The sequence below is a fragment of the Diadema setosum genome, chromosome 21, assembly GCF_964275005.1.
Source record: "Diadema setosum chromosome 21, eeDiaSeto1, whole genome shotgun sequence".
In the NCBI taxonomy this organism is placed as follows: Eukaryota; Metazoa; Echinodermata; class Echinoidea; order Diadematoida; family Diadematidae; genus Diadema; species Diadema setosum.
The window spans coordinates 20438434-20460551 of NC_092705.1; the positions used below are offsets into that span (position 1 = coordinate 20438434).

Sequence of the window (22118 nt, forward strand, 5' to 3'; positions counted from 1 at the left end):
TCATTTGTTCAATGTGGTTATCACCATATATACTTTATGTTTTACTAATGTCTTGTGTTTGTGTGATGTGAGAGGATGAAAGAGATAGCAAGGCACACCGCTAGCATGTTGATCACTCTAAGTAGAGTGCTCTTAATATACATGGGAGTATTATAAAATAGTCGACTATTCCGAGATATCTATATAATAGAGCATCAGATCCTTTCGCGTTTTGATTGTTTGTGTATATCGCATACATTGGACCTATGTGTGTGTGGTGTGTTTGTATGATGTTGTTATATCACGTCACACATTGTCTCTTTCAGAATTGTTAATAGAGGAAAATAAGATCTTTACGAAGACCATTTGCATGGACTCCCATCACTACACGGGGGACCATTACAATCTTCACAGTCTCTACGGGCATTCTATGAGCCAAGTCACACACGAGTAAGCCAGTTGTTGTTGTTATTGTTATTATTATTATTGTCGTTTGGTTGCACGCTGTCCCCTTTCCAATAGATGATGTTAGATTTTGCCTTTTAAAATCAGTAATGACGAGCGATCTCAATTCTCTTTATCTCAAGAGTCAGACGACCACCCATCGATACAAGCTATACTGTATTCAAGACGTTACTAACTCGACACGTCATCTGCCCATGAGCTATGTCTACGTTTGGTCAACTATGATAGTGTACATTCTCAAAGTATAATGGATAATTGGATAATTGGATAATTCCTGGATAATAACTGTTTTCTTTCTCTGTGTGGCAACGTGTTAGTTAGCAGAGTGTGCTGTACTCCTCGTGTAAAATAATTTTACCCCTGTGCGTAGATGTTAAAGGAAACCAAAACCCAAAGAGAAATGTGGATTGAGTGAAAGCAGCAACATTACGAGAACACATTAGTGAAAGTTTGAGGAAAATCGGGAATTCCACCAAAAAAAAAAATCATTTTTCATGAAAATTACACATTCCTTCAACTTAATACTGTCATATGTTAAGGGTAGCAATTATTCCCCCTGCTTTCTGAAAGCGGTTATTCAAGTGCTCTTTCATTATGCTAGAAAAGTGAATTTTTATGGATGTTCCCTTTATTGTTTCTTTATATTGTTGTCCACACATTACATAATAACCTCTAGTGGTCTCCTCATCCATCCGTTCCAATACCAAAACTTTAAACATCCATAACTTTTGCATCGATTGTCCGATTTTCTTCAAATTTTCACTGATATGTTCTACTAATGATGCTGCTCCCACTCACTCCACACTTATATTTGTGCTTTGGTTTCCTTTAATAAGTGAAACAACTTTTTTTTATCCCCCTTCTATCGACTCCATCTGAAACAGATCACTGAAGAGCGTATTTCCTTCTAAGCGTAGTCTAGTGTTCAGCCGTTCCACGTTTGCTGGTACAGGAAAGTACGCTCATCATTGGCTGGGAGACAACCACAGTCTCTGGGAACACCTGTGGTGGAGCATTGTGGGTAGGAAGATTGAAATCACACATGAACGGAGTATATGGATGTATATGTATTAGTTACAACTCCAATCTTATTTAGAATGATCGCACAAAAGAACCAATTATACTGATATTTAGTCGGTTTAATTAAAAAATATAATATTTCATGTACAGACCTGTCCATCAGTATAATTGATACACAATTACTTATAGGTATTGCGTACCAAAAAAAAAAAATGTATTCTAACTTTGGTGGGCTACTATTTCATAATTGTCCTGCAGTAGAGACTTCAACAATGGTTGTAAGGAAAAGGGAACTCTTTGTCTTTCCACTGATACCTAATTGTGTTGACAATATAATGCAATGTATGACCAAGCACATAAACTTTAAAGACAACGATGACAAATTGCACTTTTTCTAAGTTGGCGTGTTATTGTAAAAGGAGCAATGCATGTCTCGGTGCATGGATGAGATCTGTACATGAATCTCATCCGTGCAGTGAGACATGCATTGTTTCTTCACAATAACACGCAATCAGTTCTCCGCAGGCAATAATATGTCTTCCAGGCCTTATCTCCGCAAATGCAGCGGGTCAGCAGGTATAACCCAGGGCGGATCGTAAGATTCATCTTACGATCCGTTTCAGAGCCAGAAGTGGAGTAACTTTCAGGGCAGAGGTCTTGGGTACTTTGCAGAATTCATGTGGCTTATAACTATAGGTTCCTTGACCTTTTCTTGAAGATTCTGTAATTCTTTCCAACCTTGGGCTACATACCTGTGATTTCAAGAGCCTTCCAGACACCCTAGCTGACCCACTGTCTAGTTATGTGCATAACACTACCATTCACATTGGGCCACAGGGGTGTGTAGGTATTGCATCACGTAGCCAAATATGTAGGCACTTCCAAAAACATTCTCGACTGGATACAATCAGCCATTTCCATTTCACATACATGGGGATACCACATAGAAACCTCCCCCGCTAATCTGGTCAAGCTGTATACGTGCACACATGCTAAGCAACCATACAATACATCTTACATCTGCCAGAATGTGACAATGGGAAGTCGAAGGAGCGGTAGACGTTGTTATAAAATGGGTTCAAGAATGTAGCCAATAGGAAGCGCTGAAATGAGACACACCTCCTTCCTTTACTTCAGTACAATTGCACTGCCTGTAATCCTATGGTAGATTGCCGATCGTCTGTGCGCGCGGCGGCTCCTTTGATGAATTGCATGCATACGCGCTGTCAATCCTGTAAACAACTTCTAGTTCGGGCTGCCGGTATAGCGGCAGATAGCGTTCCGCGGCGTTTTTTGTTCTAAAACAGTATCCGCCGGCAGATCGTGTCCTAACACTGGCGGATACTGTTCTGAAGCGCAGACCTATCGTTAATATCGTTGCTTCTCACTGTGGTTTCTTCTTTTCGCTGCTTCTGCCAATGCGCCCCTGCTTGTTCGCTGCTTCCATTTCGAGTTTCACGTACAATACCTCTATATTTGCTGCTTCCGCCCCTCGCTGCTGCCGTTTCGCTGCCTCCACTTACACTCCAGATCGGTATTCCGTGGTTGATGTGGAGCAGCTAGCTCTGGTCCGCACGTATCTTTTTTTTTTCGTAGCCATGCGAGAAATTATCTTATAAATATTCATTACGCAAGCAGGAAAAGCCTCGATTTTCGTCGAATACGTCTAGTTCTGCGCCGTATCCCTGTGTGTGTGTGTGTGTGTGTGTGTACGTGTGTACAAATCATTTGGCACTGTAGCTGTCTGCACCAATCGCGATCTGGGGGGCGTTTCATCAACGAGTTCGTCGGAGGTTTCACCGACAAATTTGCAATCAGCCAATCAGACGCAAGGATTTACACTGACAACTGTTAAAAGCAAATGAAATCCTTGGTCTGATTGGCTGATAGCAAATTTGTCGGTGAAAACTCCGACGAACTCGTTGATGAAACGCCCCCCTGTTTTCTGGAAGTAAGAGTTCTCTTCCGCGGTTTGGGCAATGATGATTGTACCTCCATGGTAGAGCGATGGAGCTTCATACACGTGATACTGATATACGGGTGTGAAGTATAAGGCTATGAAGATATTGCTAAATTTGAAAATTTTCACTGACACGTTTAATAGAGGATTATAAATGTACTCGGGGGGGGGGCATTTCATCAACGAGTTCGTCGGAGTTTTCACAGACAAATTTGCTATCAGCCAATCAGACGCAAGGATTTCATTAGCTTTTAACAGTTGTCAGTGTAAATCCTTTGCTTACTAAAATGGCTGCCGTAAAGCTCGCGCAACTATTGGTAGCAATACAGTAGCCACTTGGAACCTAATCCGCGCAGCGCGGAACTCTTTTGACAGTCCCTGACGAAGATCGCGTGCACGCGGCAGGTTAAGCAACGCTATTACAACGTAGTAGCCTGTACGTACAAAATCCGCCGCTGTACAGTATCCGCCGTAACTAATCGCGGCAGATTTCAGCCCATGTCGGAACGATAACTGCCGATTGAAACGATAACTGCCGGCGGATACTGTTTTAGAACAAAAAACGCCGCGGAACGCTATCTGCCGCTACACCGGCCGGCTATCCTTTAAACAAGGCGACTCGCTCTGCGTGCCCTCGTAATGCGCGTTTACCCCACAAACCTGTTGGTCGGCGAGTGGAGCGAGCCGCCTTTATCCACTCGTTCAGGGATGTGTACTTTTGTCGTTGTTGTTGCTTTATATTCTTTGACAAATTTGCGTACAAATTTGACGCAGAAAATACACACGGCACCAAGGCAAGCCTCGTTAATATTAAAGCCTCGTTAATATTAAGTAACTATTCTTATTCTACTTAATATGAACGAGGCTTGCCTTGGTGCCGTGTGTATTTTCTGCGTCAAATTTGTACGCAAATTTGTCAAAGAATATAAAGCAACAACAACGACAAAAGTACACATCCCTGAACGAGTGGATAAAGGCGGCTCGCTCCACTCGCCGGCCAACAGGTTTGAGGGGCAAACGCGCTATACGGGGGCACGCAGAGCGAGTCGCCTTGTTTAAAGGCTACCGGCCGGCCGGCCTGTCTTCCCTTGTGCATAACATGTGTGGCGTACGTACTGTATACTCTACTATACGTACACTTTGTACAGTACAGTAGACCAAGCGTTATGGGACCGGACGCGTACATGGAGTCACTTTGAAGAGCAAATCCAACGATTTAGCAGGTTAATTCTCACGCCGTTTTCAGAGTATGTTGTCTAGTAGGCCTATATGAGGAGTCTATATCAAGTCTTTAAGGTAAAGGGTGCATATTCTATGTAAAATAAGTAAGTTTTCATGCGGGAACTTAAGTGTCCGGAAACCCAACCCCCCATTATATACTGTATGTGCGGGACTTCCGCGAGTGCGACGTGCGTAAATGTTTGGGACGAACATCTTCGGACGTCTTGACCCACAAAGGTACGTGAAAAACGCTGAAAAATGATGTTAGTTTTCGAATTTTCGACCCATTTTATAAAACAAATGATGCACAGGATTATTTCGTGGCGTTAGTGGAGGCGTAGCTCACTCTCGGGTATTTACAATGTAGTGCATGTTTCACAATTGTAAATACCCTCGAGTGCACCACGCCTACACTAACACACTCTATCCTGTGCATCATTTGTATATTATACAACACCTCAGAATGATGTCGAATTGTGATTGGCCAAGAACATGTCACATGACATTCAATAGAAAATACCTATCAAACTCATTGAGAGTGACAGCCATACAATAGGCCCCTGGCATGGGCCTATTGCATGGCTCGAAGGTACTATAGCACGGCTTCGCGGGGGGGGGGGGGCTACTAATGCATGGCCGCTCACAGAGCTGAGTTCTGTGGCTCAAACCCACCCGTAGCAAAGCTCCAGCAAACTACATTGTGTACATTGTACGTGATGGCCGGCTGCGCTGATGCGCCGCCGGTAAGTCTCACATACCAGGCGCGGCGGAGTACTGCAACGTTAACGTGTGTACGCGCAGCTACTTTACCTAGCTAGTTGCATGTTTCGCGACCCTACACCTACTGCTGTGTTTTTACTTTTGACTCTGAGCTGCTACGTGGACCACAGTGATCCCAAAATCTAGACTTCATTTCAAGTTGAGAAACCGTAATTTGATGACTTTTCTGTGTTTTTATACAAAATCATTTTCGGAAATAGACAAAGTCTAGACCTAGGCCTACTACTAGATCTACCGACATCTCAGATCGGCCTAACAGTCAGGCCTAACTCGATCTAACGTAAGCGTATAATGGGTATAGACCCTGCGGATTTTGTGATTCCTGTGACTGTGTGGTCGAATCATGACGAGTGTTTGAAAGCAGTACACAGGGTGGTTTACAATTCTCTGCCTGATTGTTACATTTATTTTTGGGCCTTCCTGAGTTGGCGGTCACTAATTTAGTACTGTGATTGTGGACAAGGTGTTGTATAAAACGAATAATTTATGATTTTGTTCGTGCATTGGGGCACGTAATACCGCACTCGGCGCGAGATTCGCCACTGGTCTATTCAACGCGGCGCTACGCGCCTTGTTGAATAGACCAGTGGCTCATCTCGCGCCTCGTGCGATATTCGTGCCCTATGCACTCACGACTCATACATTATTCGTATACTATATTATATATAGATTTCAACAGGTTTAGTGGCTGCCGAGCTTCCGGTCCCTCAGTGGACCTTCATCAGGGCTACGTTAACAGGGAAGAAAAAGCAAGGGACTACTTGCAGCATCACTCTTAGCTGCTTGAGCAGACTTTTGGAATGTAGAATTACAATATGATATGGAACACCATTAGAATCATAAACTTAACTTTGAGAGGAAATATCATGACCGGGAAGATTGAAATGTGTGGCGTATGGCAGGTGCTTTGATTGTGTGGTGTTGTAGTTTCGTATTTCTGATAGGGTACGTGTTGTTAAGTCGAGTGTAGAGTTTTTGCAAATGTATTGTTTCTGGCACAGTGAGCATGTGAGGAGTTATACCCATGCACTCTTTGGCCAAGGCTCAAAAGTCATTACATTGTCATGATTGTATAGTTGCAATAAAATGTTCCAACCGAGTGATAAGATCTCTTGTCCGAACCTAATGCTAAGTCCCATCATTGATCAGATTTCTGTATGTTTTTTTTTTTTTTCCATTGTAGGAATGTTGGAGTTTAATATGTTCGGAATGCCATACGTGAGTACAAGAAAGTATCATGATTTATTATGAACTCACAGATCCATACAATGGGCTGCATAGAGGGTCGGTTGTCTGTTTTCGAATGTTTCTAGGATCAAAGGGCAACGTGATGTCATTTCCGACATTTTTGCAATTATCATTAAAAGTTATAAAATGGGATTCAGAATCTCTGCTATCTGATTGGTCAATTGTAATGCATTGATTTTTACTGATCCACACTTAGCCATGCGTTTGGTAAAATCCAAATGCATTGCTGAAGTCTTGTATAGTGTTGGAGTAGGTATACCGGACGCATGGTGGGGGAAAATGGTTATTTTTCTTGAATTTACGGGCCCATTTTGTCACAAGAATAATGCACAGGCCTATTTCATGGATCAGTGAGAATTGGATGCTATTGTCTAACTTTGGAACAGTCTAAAACCAAAGTTAAACTCGCGCATCCAATTCTCACCGATCCATTCTCTCCTGTGCATCATTAATTTGTATAATAATCCCTAAAGCAAACACAATCGGGACCATGAACCATACGCGCTCTTGAAAAAAAATATAGAAGCCATGATTAACATTTAAAACATTTAGTAAAATTCGGGGGTGGCTTTGTTACAACGAGAAATGTCGAAAACATGTACAAACACACCAGACGAGAGTGGACGCTTTTTTCGGGGTTATAGCGAAATGACAGATAGCCTTTGACCAAGGGAAAGTCCTCTGCGATGGGCATTTTAAACTTACACAATGTGTAAAAATCTGTAGATCGCAAAAAGACTTTTCGGCTTGATTGAAATCTGTAATGATTTATTGTGTGCTACTTCAGGTGTTGAGTTATTTCAAACCAAATCTTCGTTTCTCTCATTCTATAGATTGGTGCTGATATCTGCGGATTCTCGTATAACACGACGTACGAGCTGTGCTGGAGATGGACACAACTTGGAGCTTTCTACCCGTACGCCAGAAATCACAACGCTCACGGCTGGGCCGTGAGTTCAAAGTTGTTGCTTGTTTTCATTTCTTTTACTCTTTGGTGTTATTGTGACGTACTTCTAACTACATGATGGAAAGCCTATACATGCAATTCTATGTAATCACGTAAATGTATGTATACATGTACAAAATTGTACACCGATCGACTGGTGGAAAGGCAAAAAACGAAAGAAAATTTTGCGTGTGCAGCCTTTGCATGTGTAAGCACATTTTTCTTCCACTTGTTTGCATGGTAGTATTTTACTATGTTTACCTTGTTAAATCCTTCGAACCAGATGCAATCCTCAAGTGTAGTAACTAGATTAATCTTCTTGAAAGCATCTTTGTCTTTATATCGTTTCTTTTTAGCCTCAACATCCACCCGTGTTCGGCCAGGAATTTGTCGATATGACGAAATATATTTTGGAAGAACGTTATCGTCTGCTACCATTCCTCTACACTCTTTTCTACCACTCCCACCTAGACAGCGCCACCGTCGTTAGGCCACTGGCCAATGAGTAAGAACACAATACCCCCCCCCCCATCTCTCCCCCTCTATCTCTCTCTCACTCAAACACGCACACACAAGCACACATACATACAAACAAATACATGCGCTTACACTCTTTATATCTCTCCTTTTGTCTCTTTATTTTTCTTCCCCTTCTCTGCCAATCAGTTCGCCGTCTCCTACCCTTCTTGATGACAAAAAGGATTGACAACTTACTGAGTTGAATACGTTGTCTGACTTTCAGAAAGATTGCAGATGGCCTCCAGGATTTGCTGAGCAATTTGGAGGAATCAAATAGAGACACAGAATAATGATGGTATCAATCGTGATAATTAAGCCAGGCAAAAGGCTCTACATTAATACACTTACATTTGGAGTTAGGAAATTTATCAACATCCCAATTCATCATGATCTAATTCACGATAGTTATCTGCTTCCTTTCTTTTTTATTTGAACAGAATGCTATGATTTGATGTTCATGTCATTGTAACTAATATACTGACAACAAAATATTGGAAAACATATTGAATTTTAATTAGTACAATACCAGTAAAATGGACACAATGCAACCAATGAGGACATACACAATGAAAGCACATTCTCGGGAAATTGAAACGAAATTTCCTTGTATAGATGATGAATATTGACAGATAGCCCTGTATTTCCTTAGGTTTCCCACAGACCCAGTGGCACTGGACATCGACCGCCAGTTCCTTTGGGGTCCCTGCCTCATGATTTCACCTGTCTTGGAAGAGGTAATCACATCAAGTTGCCTTGGTAACTGTCATTTATGAATCCAACGCTAATGTAAATGTGATGTACAGAGAGTAATTACACACACTCATGTATTACGATACATACAGGTATCTGACTAGTACTTCGACAATAGAAAGCTCACAAAATCTAAATTGATTAGCTTTGCTGATATTTGAGAGTCTTGTCGAATAACAAATCGGAGACGATAACCGTATACTATTCATTTATGTATGCTATTCTTTAATAGCATAATAAACAAAAACATTTCAATAGGTGTCTTTCAATGATTTGCTGAATTATCCCTTTCAAGAATAATACACATTTATTGCTATTGACCTGAATGGTTTCAAGAAATTTCAATGTCACCATTTCTATTTCTTGTCAGTTCTAAAGAGCTAGTGCTATTAAACTGAACATCTTGTATCATGTGAAGAGACTATTGATATATACTGAGACCTCGTGTAAATTCAAATCAATGAAAAATGAGCACTAAAATAACAAAGCGTAGAAAATTAAGTGGTGGTTAGATCTTACACCATCCTTCTTAGATGGAACATCGTCTCTTAAATTAACCTGTGCAGTGATTTCGTCATCTTTTCAATTCCTTACGTATTTTCGCATCCTGGATGGATTTTTCCACGCAGGGAGAGACAAGTATTAACGCCTACTTTCCAGACGCCAGGTGGTTTGACTACTTCACGGTAAGTATAAGCTGGCACACACCAAGAAAGTCTGATTTAAAAAAGATGATCGCCAGTGATACGTTCCTGTTTTGTGCAGTTGGACATTATCAAGATTCCAAACATTTAAGCTGGTAAATGTGTAATTTGTCCCTTCCCCATTTAACCAAATGCAGGCGGTACACAAACTGGCCATCAGATTAGTCCAGCTTTGAGAAATGGACCGCAAAACACTGCGTTAAGCAAAAGTACTTCAAAATTGTCTTGAAATTTGAAATGCGGACAAGAGGTGTAGTCAAGAAATGAAATGTTCAATTTCCAAACAACCCCAATTTTCACACCTTTCATCAAGATGGGATTCTTTTTTCTTTTGGCTTCTTTTTTTTTCTCGTCTTTAGGGTTTGGGACATTCATATGGTCATTTAGTCTTCGAGTCACAATTATGAGTTGTCCTTAAGAATATAAAATACAACAACAAATAAACAAAGGAAAAACTGTAATGCTTCGGAACTGCCTACACAAAACAAACAATTCCCTCTTCTAATCTGCATCTTTCATATCTATTTTGCGTAATTGGCTAGTTTGGCATAATTTTATGAAATCTGTAGAAGTGGTGCGGAGTTTTTTTTTTTTTGTCACCAAGAGGATAGAGATAATTGATTAGAAGGATGATTTGCGAGGAAGAATTTACTAGCTGCTCTTTATGTTGCTGTTTGTTTTTTGTTTTTGTTTTTTGTCTTGCAGGGGGAAGAGATGAGGAATGAAAGAGGCCATTTGTCCTATCTATACACACCAATGGAAAAAATCAACGTACACGTTCGAGGGGGTCATATCATACCGCGCCAGGAAGCAGCTAACACTACAGTCTATAGGTGAGTGCAATGTACTAAGTGAATTAAGAATACTTACAGTCGTGACATCTATCATGGGAGACTGAAAGACGAATATTGTGTGGATGATGCAGTATAATCAGATAATGTCATGAAGATAAGCTGGTAGAACAATGTAAGGGTAACTGTTGAACATGTGATAGGTGTAATAAAATACATGTAATGAGAAATATCTAGTGTACAAATGAAGAGATCAAGACAATGAGTTATGATACGTTGGCATGTATGAAAGTGTCCTATTGTAAACCAAAGTCTGTTGGTTTTGGTCATAAATTCATTGCCACTATTATTGATTGACGAGAGCATAGGACTCTCTTTTATTTCTTTCTACCTTTACAGTATATACAGTTAAAAAAGACGAAATATAACATAGTTCACAATACAATTCACAAAGGGATGACATTATAGGTCATCATGCAATAAACTATAGTACAAAGTCAGACTTTTGAAAAAATCGGACTTAAAAAAAAAGAAGAACAAGAACAAGATGGGAGAAGTGAAGTAAAGTGAAAGAAAAAGGTGTCCCGTAAAAGCCTCGAGGGCTTGCAGTGATGGGTGCAGTGATTATGCAAAATGTGTGCTGGTGATAAAAGTGCATAAGCACGATTCATATTTCACATACAATATCCAATAAGGGAACACTTCTCCCACTATACCTTATACGATATTTTTCTTTATTCTCTATGTTCTTTGATATAATACGTTCGTGTAACCATGGCGACGATAGTCGTCTGAAGCCCCTCAGTGTTTTGGTAGCTCTGGATGACAACATGGAAGCCATGGGAGATTTGTTTTGGGATGATGGCGAGTTAAGAGGTAACTCCTCATTCAGACCTAGTAGTGTATATCAACATTTATCTCTTGTCAGTCACGTAAGTGTAACTTTGATAAATATGTTTAACCAACTTGACATTACTTTATCTTTATAAGCAAAACAATCCTTGGTGCCATACATTAGAAAACATAAATTTTTGAACTTAGCTTTTCTGGTTATCATTTTGTTGTATGTGCCGCTTTCTTACAATTTGTAGACTATCTCGTGTTGGCAGGGTTATACTTCTTGATGATTGTGATCGATTATTTCAATTCAAACTATTCTCTGATAAAAGTAGAACAGAGCATCAATCTTCCTTTTTTTTTAGTTGTTACTGTAATCGCGACACGAAATATTTACTGTTCACTGTTCACCATTGTGAACAGTGATTTCAATTCAATTCAATTCAATAGTGTATTTATTGCCATCATCAAAAAGAAAAGAAAAAGTTAACATAATCCAAAGTGATACAATTTTTTCATTTTTCTTACACTCGTCTGATAAAGGATTTTTTTTTCAAATACAGTATAAAGTATATGCACGAATGGTGTCATAAAAAAGAAACAATGCACTTTGCCATGGCAACAAGAATAGTAAATAATCACAATGATGGAAAACAGTGTTCCACTAAGAAAGCCAAGCTTGTAAGACGTGGAACACTGGAACAAAACAACAACAGCATCAATTTGTTATACCAATCAAACATATTCAGTTTAAATTCTTCTACATACTATTGTACATTTACTCATTGATGATGCTGATACGATGAACAATACTTACTAGGATTTTAGAATGCAAACATATAAACTATATAAAATTTTAAAATGTTCATGTTGTCACATTTGATGCATAATATGTGTAGGTCAATTGTATCACCAAACATTGTACCATTAAAAAAGAATCCGTAATAAAGCCTAAAATGTATTCTGTCTAAACGATTGTTCACATTGTGTAAATTTAACAATACTTGGCGTTGATTATACTCATTAACATTTTTACATTGGTTGTTTCTATCCCTAACACACATTTTAGAACTATTTTGAAGCACTGAAGCTGGGTTTTTGTTTCAACTGCAAATTTTAGACAGCACCTTTAAATAATTATGAAGTAAAATGCTTAACTTGCCATGTACCACCCACTTGAATTACTGGTATAGTGTCGATACAGCTTACAATAATATATTATCAGACAGGCGAGAATATTCTTCTATGTAAGTACATCCATCTTTTCTTTTTCTACCGTAGATTCGTACGAGAATGGTGAATACAGTCTATTGAAGTTTGCGGCTTCTCAGGTAGGATACAGTTAAAATATCGCTCTTCTCTCTTTATCTCTTCCACTTTGTTTTTGATTTTTTGTATTGAACATTAGTTATTCGTGTATAGGATAAAAGCACAATACTTCCCCTTTTCCTCACTTTAAAACCGATAACAAAGGATGAGTACAACTCATAACTGAATTACCGTTATTTTCATGCTTGGGAATGGGACCATAACCTTGAATGAATTTACGAAATTTCGTTTCCCACATGTGTTTAGGGGACGTTGACGATGTCTATTGAGGTGACCGGGTATGTAGACCCAAACCAGCTTACTTTCGAGCACGTCATGATTTACGGCGCCGATAACTATGTGGAAGGCAGTGCTGTGATCGTACGTCATGGGACGGACGAGTACGACGCACCTATGGTTGAATTCGAACACTCATCTAAGGTGAGCATAGATAGAATAGATTTGGATACGGTGATATCCCTGAATTGTATACCTTTAGCCCACGAGAAATAAAAGTTCGCTCTCATTTTTCTTCCTTAAAACTTTGTTACAATATCTTAAAAAGCAAATAACCTAGAAGTAGGCTGCATTAAGATTATCGGGTTGTGAAGATATAGAGATTAAAAGCTTTTTCATTCAAGCCAGGACATGTATACTCTATTTTAGTAGTTTCAGACTCAGAGGGAAATTCTACCCCAGTACTCCTGGTGACGGTATGAAAACCAGTGAAATGAAACAAAGTAAACTGTGAAAATTGCATTGATGCCATTGTTCTACACTACTGTCCATGGGTTTTGAATTAGGCTTTCATGAAATGTTTTGAACCGTTTAGAGATTAATAGCAGAGCAGCTGTAAGCGCTTGCTTTAAATGTTTATCGTGACTGATTGACCGCCGCAACCCAGGAACAATTTCGTGCGAAGGGGATAATTTGTAGTATATTATGTATTCATATTAGAAATGGGCATTGTATTGAGCAAATATGCGTGCAAGCAATCGCGTGACATTTTGTGTGATTTACTTAGATGAAAGTTATTTTCTGAATGTGGAGTGGAGATTGGCAGAGTGGAATACTCATCTTTGACAAAATCTCTCAACTTACGTATTGTGAACAACTGCCGTGACAATCACATCAAACTTTTCTCACTCTTTTATGGCTTCTATTGTCCAGGTGCTGACGATTTCAGGTCTCGACCTCGACATGATGACACCCTTTACGATCACATGGCACGAAGAGTAGTCCAGTGACACATTGGCACCAATCGAATCAAATTGTCTTTATATAGGGTTACAGTGGACTCCGGTTATAACGAAGTCCTCGGGATTAGCGGTTTTCTTTCGTTTTATCGAAATTTCGTTATAACCGAACAAAAAAAAAAATAACAGTGAAATACATAGATTAGATAATGTTGCGACTTGAATTTTTACTTCGTTGTAACCGGAATTTCGTTATGACCGTGTTCGTTATAACGGGCGTGTACTTTATTAGACTCCTTACAAGCTTTGTTCCTAAATGTAGGAGCTACCCATATAGTTTCGCCCTCATTTCTAGCGATATGACAAGTTATTCTTTACTTAGTGCAACGTTTTTATATCACGCTGAAGACTGACGGTAATTGTCATCATAGAGGAAGAGTCAACTAAAAGCAGTTAACTAGGAATGATCATGTTGTCGCTAGAACGTCTTCATAAATACTTTGAAATTGAGCTGAGATTGTTCAAAAGCTAGTTTTACCGACATTTATTCCACTCTGAGGATCGTCACCATTTGTTTTGTTGCTAAAGCAGTGAACCACTGGTTTATCATTATTAGGATAAAGAAAACATTTAGTTTTGAATGTAATTCTGGTGTTGGGTGCAGTATGCATGTTTATGATCAGAGCCATATCATATTCACTAATACTTGCGAAATAGCCTACATGGCATGTGAAATCACACAATAAAGCAGAGAGATGTGAAATCATTTGTGTTATTCATTTGAAACTTCATGAAGTGCACAGAATCTTTCATTTGAATTATTTCAACAGTACAACACAAACACTGAACAATGAGTTGGTGAGACAAAATTTAAGTTTATCTTTACTCTATATAGCACCCGTAGCGATACATTTTAACCAATCACCACCTATCATAAAGTGCACATTAGATTAGGTATCTGTGAATAATTTGTATTGATTAAAAATGTCGTCGATCCGAAGGAAAAAATCAAGTAACTAAAAATTTTGGCGAACCGGGACTCTTTATTTTACTGTTTATATTGAAACCTAGTGTAGCTCTATAGAAAGAACTCGATTTAACAACTCGGGAGAGCGCCTTTACCAGAAATCGACTTTCAAATGCGTTCTGCTGAACACAATGTACAAAACAGTGTAAATGGAGACTACCAATGATATTCCACGACTTAGGAAAAAAGAACGACTGAAAAGCTCTACCATTACAAAGAAGATGTAGGCATTTAGCTTCTACTGTGTTACCTAAAGTATGAGTTTAACCACTGTTAAGATTCTCACTGCAATCGAAATATGAAAACACAATATAATAAGCAAATAGTTATATGTACTCCTAGAAGACATAGAGGACACCGTAGCTAATACATGCATGCAAGAACTGTAGGGGTACAGTAGTATTGTGCATAAGACTCCTGACTCCCAATCAGAGGGCCGGAGTTCAAATCCAGTCCAGTGCTTACGCCGCTTACGTCCCTGGACAAGATGATTCTACCCATTTTGTCCCATTCGTTCATGGTGTAAATTGGTGCCTGGCAACGCTATAGGGTAATGATAATGACATTAAAGGTCCTCTGGTAGAGCAGTAGTAACACTGATGAGGCTGCTCTGGATAAAGAACATGTTATCATTAACTAAGAATATCACCGCTGGACGGCCAGTAATGTGGTAACGCGAAGTTCGACTGCATTCACAATCCTCGGCTGACATCAGGAGATTTTAAAACATGACTGTAACAAAGTCCACTCGGCGTCAGGTCAAACCCTACACCGCTGCGCTCAACTACACCCACATGCTTGCACACAACCCCATGCACAATCAGGTACGCCGCCAGCTCACACAGTCGCAGCTACCGTCCTCGTTTTTACGTGCTAACGTATTGTTTTGTGCACGGTGTGTGCAACCGACACACAGCGACGCTTGTCCTTGAATGTCTTCTCTTTGTGGTCGACCGGAATGTTTACACTGAAGTGAATGGCGAAACCCGGAAGAAGGAAAATACCAAGTGATATTGCCTGCTGATCTCCACGACCCTGCAAAATACCAACTGCAATTGCTTCGCAAAACTACCTCGTATGGGTAATAATGTAAAATATTGCCCTAACTGAAATGATCTTGCCCTAGTCGAAGACGAGGGCAATGTTTTTTTCAGTGTGGGCAATATTTTTCAGGTATCTCCCTCAAGGCCAGTCAATATCACAATCATTACCTATCCCCTAGGTATATTAGGAAAATATGTGAATACGGCTATACACTATGATATAGATCAATCCACATTTGACTACCTGTAGATCATCAGCAACGTGTCGAATAATTGCAAAATTGTTCATCAATGTACATCATTCAACTCCAACTTCCAAGATACATATGTAGTTGTAACAGGCGAACTTCAAACATCTCAACGTATTTACACTTTGTTTTGTTTCTGTTTTAATTTTGAGAATCGTAATAACTGATGGTCACTGTGCAATCATTCAGCACAAATGGAGTCGTCATCGTTTGACGCGTAGTGCTGCTGGAAGTAGTCGACCTTGTATAATGAGTTGATTTATTGGCGTTCTTCTGCGGTGCGTGTGTCCCAGATTTGTGAATGTCGCCTCTTTGTGATTGACCGGAATGTTTACATGTAAAGTGAATGGCGAGACCCGGATGGAGGGTGATACGCACTAATATCGCCCGCTGATCTCGACGACCGATCAAAATACCAACTGCAATTGCCCCACAAAACTACCTCATATAGGTAATAGTCAGATATATTATATGATCTTCCAACTCTTCCTTCCATGACATCAATGGAACAAAATTATCAAGGAATTACGAAAATGTGAAGCCAGAAAATTACATAATCGTTACCTGAATAGCACTAACTTCTTTTTTTCCAGGTCTGATAAACACATTGGTTTGGGTATTGGTTGATTTGGTACACCACGGCAGATTGTTATATAAGGACTACTGTATTTAATTGATTCTGTCAAGAACTGACGAAGGAGCTCCATTACTCGATAGTTCAGATAGGTTGATTGTCCTGACGGCAAATAATCATGATTTACTGCAAATCATCAATAAACATTCTTTCTTAACATGCACGAATCTACTGTGAAAGCACTAACGAGACTTTGATCATGCATTCATGTTAGGAAACTTGCAGGACCGTCTGTTGAGTAACTAGCAAAGACAAAACAGATTCTGATATTTCTCCACATAATAATTACTCAATCAACACTTTTTGTTCAAGAGAGACACATAATGGCACAGAATTAGTGGGTTTTATAGCCTCCCAATAATATCTTTTCCTTAGACTTGACAAAAACATCTTGAATATAAAATTCAATCTTGCAATTGTACAGTAAAACAAAGGAGCTGTCATTACAGCATCTAGTTATACACAAACACATTCTCTATTCATGACATTTTAAAATAGTTTTTACCACAACCCCTCCCCATAATGTTTTGAGCACAATTCGAGAGCAGACACAGTATAAAGGAGGTGATATCACATTAGCTACTTTAATTGTCCTTAAATACGAACTTCTTACTTTTTGATCGACAACTTTCCAAATGTTCCACCAAAATGTGAATACCATGCAGATCGTTTGATTTCACTTCTAAAATTGCAAAAATCTCCCTCATGTGGGAGGGGGGAACCTCCTCCCTGAGCCTCCTCGGCTCTCTCACATGAGTGTTACATTTAACATAGGGCGTAAACTTGCCCCCTAAAAAAAATACAACCCTGCTACCCACGTCCCTCTAAAAGATCGTCAAAATGGATATACGTCTCTGTTCCCATTCGTGGCTAGTGGACCCCCATACTTTGAAAAATGTTCCACCGGGCCTACATGCCAATGGCAGCATCATACTCACTTACAATTTACCAGGGTTTTTCTCGAGTCAACGTTTTATGCAACAGGTCTATGATGTCAGGGAGAGCCTATTATACACGAGCATGCAGATAAGCGACAGCAAAGCACAATCTACTACACTAAAACACATATTGGCAGCGCTTTGTGTTGACAGCTATTTCAGGAACATCCATACAATCGTTATTTGCCCCTCCCCCTTCAGCAAGAAAAAAAAAACCCTACAATATTATTGATATCAGCAAATATTACTTATGGTTGTACAAGGTATATCCTAGCAGGTAATGTGTTATGTATACTTCACTGATCAGTGTAACAAACAAGTATATTAATAGTCAAATACCGGTTAGTGATTGGCTAAACACAGTCACGTGATGGAGGCACATTCATTATGTTCGCCCAGGGGCGAACAGTTATGTAATGTTTTTCCATGGGAAAACATTTTCACGTAATGACTTCGTCTCGGGGGACTATATAACCTCCCTCAGTAGCATTTCAAACCCTGGGGGGGGGGGGGGGAACATTCGGTATGTTCTCTCCCCCGCCAGTTACCATCTATATAATGTTCATGGCACCATTCAGCGATTGAACGATGATTCAAATACACGTATCATAAAACATTTCTCTGCGTAATGAAATCAACCAAAGTGCATCATAATTGTGTTACATCAGATACAAAACTGTAAACACATACACGATATAAGTGCTGCCACATCATTGTTACCTAACTGTTAACAAACATCTCCTACGCTCATTGGTCAGCGCTGTCATGTGACTGCCATACACGCCTCTCCTTTACTGAAAAGTACTTCGGTCATGCGCGATCGGTGTGACCTGGACTACTTCCCGTAAAAGAACGAATAGTGAAGATTGCTGCAAGAAATACATCATCATCTCAACAGAACTCACAAATAGGAGTGCGTCGAAACATTATAGCTATCAGTTTCGTATGACGACTCCATGCCTGACAACGAGGTGTTATTTTGATAAAATTTCCTCATTGTTCTGAACCTGACTGCGTGTCACCGGATACAAAGTAAAGCTCTATAAATCATTGAAATTATCAATTTTTGCTGTAACATCAGTCAAAGGATATTCGCTGCGGCTGAGTGGAGGTGCAGAAGTCCGTCCGTCTGTCACTCAACAAAGACTTATAGTGAGACATGGAACTTGGTGTGAAGATACTCGTCACGTTTATCACCGTCGTGGTCCTGATCGGGATCGGACTGGGAATCGGCCTGGCTAGTCTCTACTACGATCCCGGCGATGATGTCGTGGTGATTCCATTCGAGCCTATCCCAGAGCCCACTTTCCGATTCAATTGTTATCCCGAAGAAGGAGCCTCTGAGGAGAGCTGTCTGGCCCGGGGATGCTACTGGGAAGAAACGGACGAGCAAGGGGCACCCTGGTGCTACTTCCCGAAGGAGCGGGATGTTCCCGGCTACAGAATGGTGTGTGTTATTAGGCCTTATTATTCCTCTAGCATTTTTTTTTCTCAAAGAAAACTAAATTTTTTTTTTCTCATATGTTTTGACAAGCTTATTTACACATCGGCAGCCGCAGAAAACAACCACATAAACTAACAAAACAACATAAAACGAGATACGCTTGCATTTTGTGTATTTGGACATGTTTAACAATATTCCGAAACTGCTACAAGAATGCAAAGATACTGCATGTATGAAGTTAAGACTCTAAACATAATTTTCTAGATGCCAAGGAGGAAAATGTGTGATAACTCCCGTCACAACGTTTTGCTTAAGAAACTGTTCAATTCGCACACTTTTATTCGATAAATGTATAACATGAGGGTGAGTTCCACAGAGGAAAAATCAAACCAAACTTCCACATTTCGTCATTGTTGTTCATGTCTCATGTTGTGTTGATTTCATAGGGTAAGTTGCCAGCTCAACATAAAGTGTCCTACGTTCCACCCTCTTGTCAATCTTCATTCGCAATAGACATTTTTGTTCGTTAGACCATTCATATGGTTTTTCTCCATATATACATATATGTATATATATATATATATACCTTGTATATATATTTTATTCTTTCGATATTTCTCCACCTTTTCCTCCTATTACGTGTTTACATCCTTTCACATCTAATTTTCTGCCCCTCTCTCATTCTCTATCCATAGAGTTGTATTTCTTCTAGTAGCAACAAAAATTGATATGCATATACAAGTACTAAACCTTTAATTTCTGCCCCTTATCACGACAGGTCGGGGATCCCGAAGGAACCCGTCTGGGCTGGAAAGTACTACTTCAACGGCTGGACACGCCAGTGCGCTTCGCTGGAGCCGTGCAGACACTCGAACTCCAAGTTGAAATGCACACACCTAAGCGACTCCGATTTAAGGTATTCCCGAGTCATGCCATATGTTTCAATGAGGGTATAGAAATAGTTACGGTACACGGATACACATACATAAACACCCACCCACCCACACACACACATACTGTAATCTATTTGACCTGACGTATAAATGAGAAAAGAAATGATAAATAAGTAAATGATATTATGTAACTAAGTAGCTAAATAATGATAGAATGTACGTATGCATATACGGTCACAGTTATAGTGGACTTTAATGAAAGTATAAAAGTCAAATCACACAAATAACACAGAGCCTGCATGTTTTGACTTAATCAGTTATGAAATGCATAGCATATAAACACTAATTTAAAAGTTTCACAATTCTTTTGAAACAAACATGTTTCTCTTTCGCAATAACACGAATCAAACTGTGATGAGATGGTGGTATTAATGACTTTTCACAAGGCTTGCGCACACATGCAAATTCAAACAAATTTGAATTATTGAAATCATGTTTTCGATTGTGAATCAGCACCTAAAATCGCTTCCCTCTAAAAGTGGGACGATTTTTAACTTATTACAGCTACCCATGAGATCTGGTGCAAAGGGTAAGCATATGATGTATTTTTTCCCTTTATTTCAGGTTTCAAAGAAAAATGAAATGTAACGAGTGATTTTGAAGGCGACATTATTATCTACTAGCATTTGCATGCTGTCGTTTATAATACAAATGGTTGATACGCATATACTATAGCTTTACAGAATCGCTGAAGTTGAACTGTCTGTGTAAGTATAGTGTAAATGCATCATCATAGCATGTGCCTATTGTCAATAGGGGCTGAGTTTCGTGTTATTACTAGGCACATGAATCAATTATGTTGAATCAAATTGAATAGAAATGAATTGAGTCATAAGATTATCTTCTTCTTAAAGTTGACCGATAACGACAATGATCGATACGAGGTTCCCACTATTGAAGTCGAAGAGCCCGCTGAAAAGCCTGACGTCACAGAGTATGAAATATCTTACATCCGGGAACCGTTCAGCCTCCAGATTATAAGGGTCAGCACCAGAGAAGTCATGTAAGTCATTCTTTTTGGTAATCATTTATATCAGAAAAACAATAACACTACCAATCACGTGGAAAAGTTTCCATGATATCTTCGATTAAATTGATATTCGGAATATAATGCTCTTCCTTTTAAGATTCGTCTGTTTAAGAGGTTAGAAATGTAAATAGACGGAGTTTGTTATATATCCTTTTTTTTTCATTCTTTCTTTACTTCTTCAACTTGATTGTGAAAGAGCATATTTGATCATCATACTCCAACGTCGAATAGACTAAGTTAGTGTATAAATAATATAAATTGTCTGACGAAACGTATATGACTACCCTTTAAAACAGAGAATCTGATAATCGTTCCCGATTTTGCTTGGAAATTTATGCCACAAAGAAACTTCTTTTTTTTCGATCAACATGAAATATCAAGGCAATATATTTTCCCAGGCACTTCATCAAACTAGTGGTACTTGACGATCCAGACTGAAAATGAACACACATTGCATACACGTATATATAGTGTGACTTTCAACAAAGCAAGGACTGTTGGAGCAAAGTTTTATCCAATGCACCAAAAATAGAGCGTAGTTACCATGGATTGTTTCTGTTGAATTTTGTTGGGGTTGTTCACCTCTAGTTTACATTCTAGTAATGAAGTGGGACCGTTTATGGCTGAATTACTCTGCCTTATCGTTGTAAAACAAGGACCAGATAGTGGTTGTTCCCGATTTCATATGACAGCGACCTGAATCCTTCGAGAGATTTATTCCTCCGCCTATAGATTAGCATCATATGCTGCTACTGCGATTGGTGTTGCACTTAAGTGGTGAAGCACCCATGAAACAAGATTGTTTGCCACTGTCCGAATAACTAGAGCAAACAAAATTATTGGTAAATCGATAACAAATTATGGAAGATAAGTCGTAAATAGGAATTTTATGGCTATGTAATTGTAGAGCGTGCAAAGGAAACGCCTCACATTCAAAGGTCGGTACTCTAAAAAAGAATCAAGAAATGATTGCTTCGTTCCAAAAATAAAAAATGCAAATAGTGGTATCGTGACAAAGATGAGTAAAAGCAATCTCTGGTTTGAAATCAAAACAGGTCTGGTAATATTACAGAAACG

At 39.3% G+C, this 22118-nt stretch overlaps 1 protein-coding gene across 1 annotated transcript in view; it reads left to right on the plus strand.

The window, feature by feature from the left end:
- The window catches only part of LOC140244387 (sucrase-isomaltase, intestinal-like), a 59372-nt gene that overhangs the window by 13879 nt on the left and 23375 nt on the right, over positions 1-22118 (plus strand). Inside the window, exons 12-27 of the mRNA XM_072324025.1 lie at positions 306-429; positions 1329-1465; positions 6609-6643; positions 7507-7623; positions 7976-8124; positions 8788-8872; positions 9518-9574; positions 10298-10425; positions 11171-11259; positions 12502-12551; positions 12796-12969; positions 13699-13763; positions 14555-14582; positions 18792-19061; positions 19837-19974; positions 20866-21014. Of these exons, the coding sequence (XP_072180126.1) occupies positions 306-429; positions 1329-1465; positions 6609-6643; positions 7507-7623; positions 7976-8124; positions 8788-8872; positions 9518-9574; positions 10298-10425; positions 11171-11259; positions 12502-12551; positions 12796-12969; positions 13699-13763; positions 14555-14582; positions 18792-19061; positions 19837-19974; positions 20866-21014 (1795 nt within the window). The remainder of the gene's footprint in view (positions 1-305; positions 430-1328; positions 1466-6608; positions 6644-7506; positions 7624-7975; positions 8125-8787; positions 8873-9517; positions 9575-10297; positions 10426-11170; positions 11260-12501; positions 12552-12795; positions 12970-13698; positions 13764-14554; positions 14583-18791; positions 19062-19836; positions 19975-20865; positions 21015-22118) is intronic.